Source organism: Thrips palmi, unplaced genomic scaffold, assembly GCF_012932325.1.
Source record: "Thrips palmi isolate BJ-2018 unplaced genomic scaffold, TpBJ-2018v1 HiC_scaffold_15, whole genome shotgun sequence".
In the NCBI taxonomy this organism is placed as follows: domain Eukaryota; kingdom Metazoa; phylum Arthropoda; class Insecta; order Thysanoptera; family Thripidae; genus Thrips; species Thrips palmi.
In genome coordinates, this window is record NW_023144624.1 from 13,840,931 (window position 1) to 13,848,113 (window position 7,183).

General features: G+C 39.9%; 2 protein-coding genes across 2 annotated transcripts; both read left to right on the plus strand.

Annotated features, from left to right (window-relative positions):
* The first annotated feature begins 99 nt into the window (after nucleotides 1–99).
* LOC117641620 (deoxynucleotidyltransferase terminal-interacting protein 2-like) lies at nucleotides 100–1,339 on the plus strand. The gene is made up of 5 exons (XM_034379107.1): nucleotides 100–175; nucleotides 264–318; nucleotides 434–680; nucleotides 763–927; nucleotides 1,009–1,339. Exons 1-5 carry the CDS (start codon nucleotides 100–102, stop codon nucleotides 1,213–1,215), a joined length of 750 nt encoding a protein of 249 aa, XP_034234998.1. The 3' UTR covers nucleotides 1,216–1,339.
* Nucleotides 1,340–2,982: 1,643 nt separating this feature from the next.
* LOC117641442 (telomerase reverse transcriptase-like) lies at nucleotides 2,983–6,829 on the plus strand. Its single transcript, XM_034378768.1, has 10 exons — nucleotides 2,983–3,401; nucleotides 3,471–3,842; nucleotides 3,905–4,248; nucleotides 4,318–4,510; nucleotides 4,596–4,793; nucleotides 4,886–5,145; nucleotides 5,245–5,463; nucleotides 5,624–5,883; nucleotides 6,005–6,221; nucleotides 6,515–6,829. Coding segments are annotated over exons 1-10 (2,226 nt in total). The 5' UTR covers nucleotides 2,983–3,239; the 3' UTR covers nucleotides 6,516–6,829.
* The last annotated feature ends 354 nt before the right edge of the window (nucleotides 6,830–7,183 follow it).

Consider the following 7,183-nt stretch of genomic DNA (forward strand, 5'->3'; position numbering starts at 1 on the left):
GTGACTCGGATAAGTGTTATTGCAAGGACGAGCCAGTTTCTATATCTTGAGCTGTACCAAATACACTCGGTGATTCCACTTGCATTAGTATCGGTCAACATGGCCTTCTTTGTTGACGTCAAAGGTCAAGTTGATCCCAGTAACATCAGATCTAGTGATGATGAGAGTGACGATGGTAAGGAATGTTGTATCTGCTTGTGAAACCAATTTATGTTACTTTGGAATTTATTATTTGAACATGTATTCACTTTTGAAACTTGCAGATTTCACATTTATTCCTATGCCACAGAAATCCAAACCAGCCACTGTCACATCAAGGTATCAGCCATCTGTCAGAGCTTTTAAACCAGTTGTATCAAATTATTGTTTCGTTCCTCACTATTGTCTTCTTTTTTTTTCAGGTCCTTAAAGGATAAAGAATATAACTTAGATGATACATACTTAGACTTTGGAGAATCATCATCAAAACGTTACAATCTCAGTCATCCAAAAATTTACAATTGCAAAGTGATTCGCCCAAAATATCTACTTGTCAAGAATTACAATCTAGTGAAATGGTCAGGCGTCTTGCTGATCCAGATAAAGCATTAGAAAAAAGTGTCCTGCAGCCAGGTCTCGAAAAACTGCATTCACTTCCATCATATGATGAAGGACGCCGTCTAATTGCAAGAAAGCGAAAGGTACATGATTTTATGTTCGCAAGCTATGTGCAACCATGTTGAAAGAATCAACTGTTGGCATGTACATCTTTGTCTATTACAGGAGGAAAGAGCAAAGTCAACTGGCAAAAACTGGTATAACATGAAAGCTCCTGAACTTACAGAAGAAATGAAAAATGATCTAGAAATCTTAAAAATGCGTTCCTCTCTGGACCCTAAACATTTCTACAAGAAAAATGACTTCAAGACACTCCCTAAATATTTCCAGGTTGGAACTTGATTGTTATAATTTTAGCAGACTTTTTCTTTATTTTCACTTGCAAGGGTTATTGATAAATATTTCTTTTAGGTTGGGCGTATTGTTGAGTCTGCTGCTGACTTCTACCACAGCCGCATTCCGAAGAAGGATCGCAAGAAGACTCTTGTTGATGAACTCCTGGCTGATGCTGAATTCCAGAAGTCTACCAAGAAGCGCTATGCAGAGATAATAGCCGACCAGAAGAAGACTCACTACAAAGCGCACAGACAAGCAAAGCGACTGAAAAAGAAACATTAAATTCATAGGTGTCACAGGCGTTGCAGCAGAATTTTCCTGCTTAAACAAAATTTCTAGCTTTATCAAATTTGTAATGTAAGAATAAATTTTTAGAAAGTTCAGGAAAGTCCAGAACATCAAAGCAGATGATACGGTTCCGTTTCATGAAGTGCTCTTCGAGATAATTTTGAAGTAACCAAAAGTTTCATCATTATAGAATACACAGCTCTATTCGTCACCGTTATATTAGCCGCTGGTCCGGGCGATCGGGTTCTCTCGGGCCCTCTGCTGTTAAAGTTTATTGTAGAATACACAGCTCTACTGTCACAGTTAATTAACCGCTTGTCCGGACGCTCGGGTTCTCTCTGGTCACCTGCTGTTAAAGTTTAGTGTCTGCTTAGGTAGCATCAGTACGTGTGGGATGTTTCGGAGAAAATCACACCACAGTAAGAGGAGGATATCCAGTCGTTGGGCGTGAGGCGGTCGACGCAGTCTGCTTGCGGCATAGGGCATCAGATGTAGTGCTGCTACCACAAATAAAGCAAAAAACCACATGGAAGGCAATTCCTTTACACCTAAAACGTGTTTAGTCATAAAAAATAATTTAAAACAGTAAGTAATGTGTTGGCCTTAGGTTGGTACTTCGGAGGGCATGACCTGGACCGATAAAAACCATGCCTTTTCATCGGTAGAATCTTAAAATTAACCACATTCACCACGAGAGGAGCTAAACGCGACGATTTCGCAGGGACACCATGGCTCAACATTGTTGCGAGTGTGAACTGAATGGGGGCGAGATAGGGCGAGCGCCTGCGAGCACGGCGGGTAGGCAGCCAGCCACGTAGCGGAGTATGGCGGGCGTGCCTACCTCCCAGTTCGCAGGCGTTACGGAGGCAGGTCCGTGTTTCGCTGCCTGTATGTTGTCGCTGGGCCTGGGCTGAGGTGCGCTTCTTCCACATGAGTTTCGGCGCCTCAGGTGGCTTACCTCACCACACTGGGGAACGCTGCTTTTCCACCGTTTCCACCGCAGTCCTATGGAAAGAACAAAGAGGGCAGTTCTCTGCCCAAAATATGCATTTTCACGATTTTTGTAGCTCCTCTTAGGGTTGGCCAATACACAAACTTTTTATAACGGAATATGTTAGTTTAATCTTTTATCTTCAAACTCCACCCCTGCTCGGTCAAAATCGATGTCCATCACCAAAACCCCAAAGATACAAGAAATGACTGCAAAAATGGAAAAAAAGCCTCGACAAGTTGAAAAGTTACGAGGGTCAAGATAGTGTAATTTGAAGATGAAGCACCTCTACCTAGAATGAAGGGGGGTCTGGGGGGGCGGAGCCCCCCAGCATGCAACAGTTCAGAAGTAACTGATGATTGACAAGCATTGACTGCCGAAGGCAGCCTTGCGCCGCAGGCCAAGGTAGGTACGCCAGGCGCGGATTGGAGGAACAGGCAGCGAGACATCGCGAAGCCTGTTACGACAAGACGCGGTCTGGCGTAAACCTACCTTGTAAGTGTGTACTCATTCAAGTACACACTTCTAGGTGCGTGCTTAGGCAAGTACTCACCTAGAAGTGCATGCTTGTAAGCACGCACCTAGAAGTGTGTACTGAGTACACACATAGATTTTGTGTGTGTGCGTTCGAGTCAGCCTGAGGTGTACGCCACCAGCCAAACACTGACGCCCGAGGGGTTGCCTACACGTACGGCGACCTCTCTCGGGATTGTGGAGGGGGTTGTGGAGGCACTCAACGCAAGCTGTTCGTTCGAGGACAATCAAAGCGCCCAAATCCTACAAGTATTCAAACAATATCACATAATATTTCTGCTCTTCTGGTCAAATCATGGTCGAATAGCTAATTGCGAGAAGTATTTTGAAACAGACAGTGCTTCGCGGGCCCACTGCCACTATTTGCACCACTTGTCCTCAACTTTGTTATTTACACTACGGTAGCGCGCGCGTTGCAGGTATTCTCAACATCATCATTCACTTACTTGTGATGAGTTTTAGTTCTCCTGACTAAAGCCAGAGAATTGACACCATGAGGTCTCGAAGAATTAATTCAAAGTGTGAGAGCACTAGCATTTATGCCATTGAGAAGGCTCCCTTCAAAGATCAGCCCGGAAATGGTATAAATTTTGATGACTGTATTAACCCCAAACCTCCTCACATTCTAAAGTGGGCATCAATAAAGCGTTTAAAGGTATGTGTAGATACTTAAATCTTCTCAAGTCAAAACTTCCGAATTTAATTTAGTGCCTGTCTATTCCAGGAAAATAGTTTGCAAAAGGTTTTGAAAAATATTCTTGACACTAATGTTGGTGTTGATTTCAAAGATCTTGTGAATCAAGGTTTAAAGAAAGAAATAAACTATAAGTACTTGCTCATTGAACTTGGAAAACTGTTGAAACAAAATAATCGATTGTATCTGTATATTCATCTGGCTCTAGAGCAAGTAAAGTCGAAGGTTGAGAATGAACTTATATATCCTCGTAAAGTGGTCTTGCAAGTCCTTCACTTTATTATTTCTCATGTTGGAGTCTCAAGTCTTCTTGGCTCCAAAATAAATTTTAGATTATTTATGAAGTTAGTTAAGAAAGTCATCTATGGAAGTCACCATCAAAACTTCAGCTTAAGTTCCATGGTAAGTCTTCTTTTGTTAATAATTTTTGTTATACTTGCCTAACTTTCTTTATTTGTTCTAAGGTGCATGGGTTTAAAGTGAGTCATATTCTATGGCTCCAGCAGTCATTGCCCTCAAATAGTTTACGACTCCACGTGTTAGCCTGCCTTGTGAAGTGGTTGCTGCTTTACGTTCAAAATATTGTCAACCAGATATGGCGCCTTGTTTCTCTATCCTCCAAAGAACTAGTGTTTTGTGACAAGACTCAATGGCAAAAGAGGAAGAAAGCAGAAATTGACTCTTTAATCAGAAGTGGACCTATTAGGCCAATTGCTGGAAAAGAACAGGAGGAAAGGGTTCTTCATCTTGGTCGGACACGCTTTATAATCAAGCCTAACGGCCTTCTTCGACCCATCACTGTGTTTAGGTAAGAAGCTATTATTGCTCTACATTTATTTAACCTATTTCCCATGCTTAACTTTGATTTTAATTCTAGGAAGCCATCTGATCTTGCAGATATCAAATTAAGAGAAAATGCAAGAATGTTAGTGTCTCAGTTTGCTCACTTTAGTGGATCTACAAACACTATTTTTGGTCCTTGTATTGACAAGCTTCTCCAAGATGGTCTGCGTGGAATTATTTCATGTCATCCTCACCCTCACACCAGACCACCATATTACTTTGTAAAAGTAAGTTGATTCCTTTATTTTATGTATTGAGAACATGTTATCATCAACTCCTTTGAAAGATTTGGAATACTGACTTCTCATTTAGGTGGATGTGAGTGATGCTTATGGTTCCATTCATCACAGCACAATGCTTCACATTTTGCAAACTGTTTATGAAACTGTGAAACCCTCCGATGGTGACTTGGAGATGAGAAATGTTAAATTGGGCCGTAAATCATGTATAATGTTTGAATCTTCCCGTTTAGTGATACCTTCTTCTGTCATTAAAGGAAGCAAGGTCAAGGTACAGTGGTTCAAATCAGCATTTCAAAGAAAAGCTTTCCCTTCATATCAGAATTATTGATTAAGTACCAATGGGGTATTTTTTTTTTTCAGAATGCCGAGATAGAACCTGTCCTCCAACATATTCATGAATGTGTTAGTTTTTTGGGCACTAAAATAGATGGTCAAGTATATCGAATTCGCCATGGCATTCCTCAAGGAATGTATCTTTCATCGGGTCTATGTGAATTGTATTACAGCTCTCTTAGCTCTAAATTCCTACGTGAATTTCAAGAGACAAGAAAGGATGAAATTTTCATCCGTTACTGTGATGATTATTTATTTGTAACACCATGTAAAGAAAGGGCTGAGAAGTGAGTATATTAGTTGCATCTTTGTATGCTTCATGTGTTCCAGGTATAAAGTCAATGTATATATAATGTACTAATTATTCCCTTCTCTATATTTGCAAGGTTTTTGTTGACATGCCAGTTTAATTTCCCTAATCAACACGTTTCATTCAATGATTCAAAAGCATTAACCAATTTGTATGACAATGGTATATCAACTGTTCCTTTCTGTGGATACTCCATTGATGTCAATATGTTTCAAATACAATCAAACTTCTCATCATACAAGAACACAAATATTGTTCACAGTCTTGATTTAACAAAAACTAAAAACCCAGGAAGGTAAGAGGTGTCAAGGTGCTGCCACATTGGGCACAAGTGGGCATTGGACCAGATCAACGAGGCGGAAAGGCAAGCTTGACCCATTGTGGCAGCACCTGAAGAGCGTGACTGTTATTATTAACTTGTAACTTCACAAAGGTAATTACATGTATGATTTCAGACTTATTCTATCTCGGATGAGGATTGTTCTCAAGCTGCATCCATGCCTGCTGGATATCAGGATCAATTCCAAACATGCTATATTGACAAATATTTACAAATCATCCCTTCTATCTGCATTTCGATTTTATGCTTATGTGAACTGTTATGTGCCAGTTGGTAAATTAAACCAAAAATTTTTCCTTCAGTGCATTAAGAAAGGATACCGAGTAATAAGGAACAGAGTTTTGAAAGTAGTGGCCAAGACTTTTTACTATGAAGGTAAACAACTGGCACTATTACAGATATTCCAGTTCTTACGAAGTTTTCATTTATCCCCATCCCTGGGCATTAAATGCTTGAAAATAATAGGACTTTAAAAAAAAAAAAATTATTTTGACAGGTGAATGGATCTTCCGAAGTGAGATAAAGTTAGTTGTCCTGAAGGCTTTTGTTGCTCGCATTCTCAAGGGAGGTGGTGTCCATCAATATCCGAGGATTCTTAAATATCTAAAAGTCACATGCGATAAAATATCTCTCCACCTCCAGCCTGGCCAGTTAAGATTGATCAAGGCTGTCACCGACCCTCTTCTGCCTGACATTTTCGAATCAATGAAATGGTAAGGATTCTTCTTCTTTTCTTTCATAGGGTCACTATTTCTATTAGGGTCAGTGTGCGGAAGAGCCAAACACCTGGAGGGTGGGGCAGAAATGCACGCCCCATTTAGACTAGATTTCCTTATTTTTAGACTAACACTTCTACATGATAGTGTGGGGTACTAATAACCAGCAGGGAGTATATCCTGGTATCAAAATAAGAGAAATGGGCCTTCAGTTGGGGTGTACGATTTTTCCCCACTCCTGCAGTGTTTGATTTTTCCCCACCCTGACCCTAAGTTTTTTCTCTTTACAGATGTTATTCCATTTCCTTCACTGATGAAGAACAGCGGTGGTGCCTGGCTAATGCCAAGTTGCATGTTCGAACTGCTTCTCCATCTTATTTTCATTAGATGCCATGTTTGGGTGAAAGAATCTGTTAATGTAACTGCATGACACAAAATTTGGGATGAAAGGAATCAATTTTGCTCGAAGTTGCAGTTCTGAAATCTGTGCCCAAACATTTGGTGGCCTCAGCGGTGCATATTTTGTCAGTAATTGAATTGTTTCTCATTGACTTACTCACATTAGTGAAATGTTTCACTCAAATAAAAAAACTCAATAAATTTAACCATTTCTTTAATTAAATCAAGACCTTCAGTTCTACTTGACATCTTTGCTGTTATGAGCAATATTCTTAATTATTTCTTAATAAGACACATAGATATGAATCAAAACATAATGCAGCTTTGAAAGATATGACCAAATTACCGAGGACAATGTGAATTCCAAAGAACAGTAAGAAAATCCAAACAAATTCAAAGGAATATATAAGTATCTCAAACAAAAATCTTGAACAAAAAATTAGAACACAGAAAAGAAGTTGACGTCTGCTGCATCTTTCAGCCATTTGAATGTTGGATCCTGCAACAAGCAATCACAAACGCACAGATTTAGTAGCATAACATTTGAGTGTCACAATCTT

Excerpts from the sequence above, each read along its gene's own strand:
- LOC117641620 (XM_034379107.1), top strand. The coding sequence starts at position 100 with ATGGCCTTCTTTGTTGACGTCAAAGGTCAAGTTGATCCCAGTAACATC. Across the intron at positions 319-433 it reads CCAGCCACTGTCACATCAAG|ATACATACTTAGACTTTGGA; the intron begins GTATCAGCCATC and ends ATAACTTAGATG. Across the intron at positions 681-762 it reads TAATTGCAAGAAAGCGAAAG|GAGGAAAGAGCAAAGTCAAC; the intron begins GTACATGATTTT and ends TGTCTATTACAG.
- LOC117641442 (XM_034378768.1), top strand. The coding sequence starts at position 3,240 with ATGAGGTCTCGAAGAATTAATTCAAAGTGTGAGAGCACTAGCATTTAT. Across the intron at positions 3,843-3,904 it reads ACTTCAGCTTAAGTTCCATG|GTGCATGGGTTTAAAGTGAG; the intron begins GTAAGTCTTCTT and ends ATTTGTTCTAAG. Across the intron at positions 5,464-5,623 it reads AAAACTAAAAACCCAGGAAG|ACTTATTCTATCTCGGATGA; the intron begins GTAAGAGGTGTC and ends GTATGATTTCAG.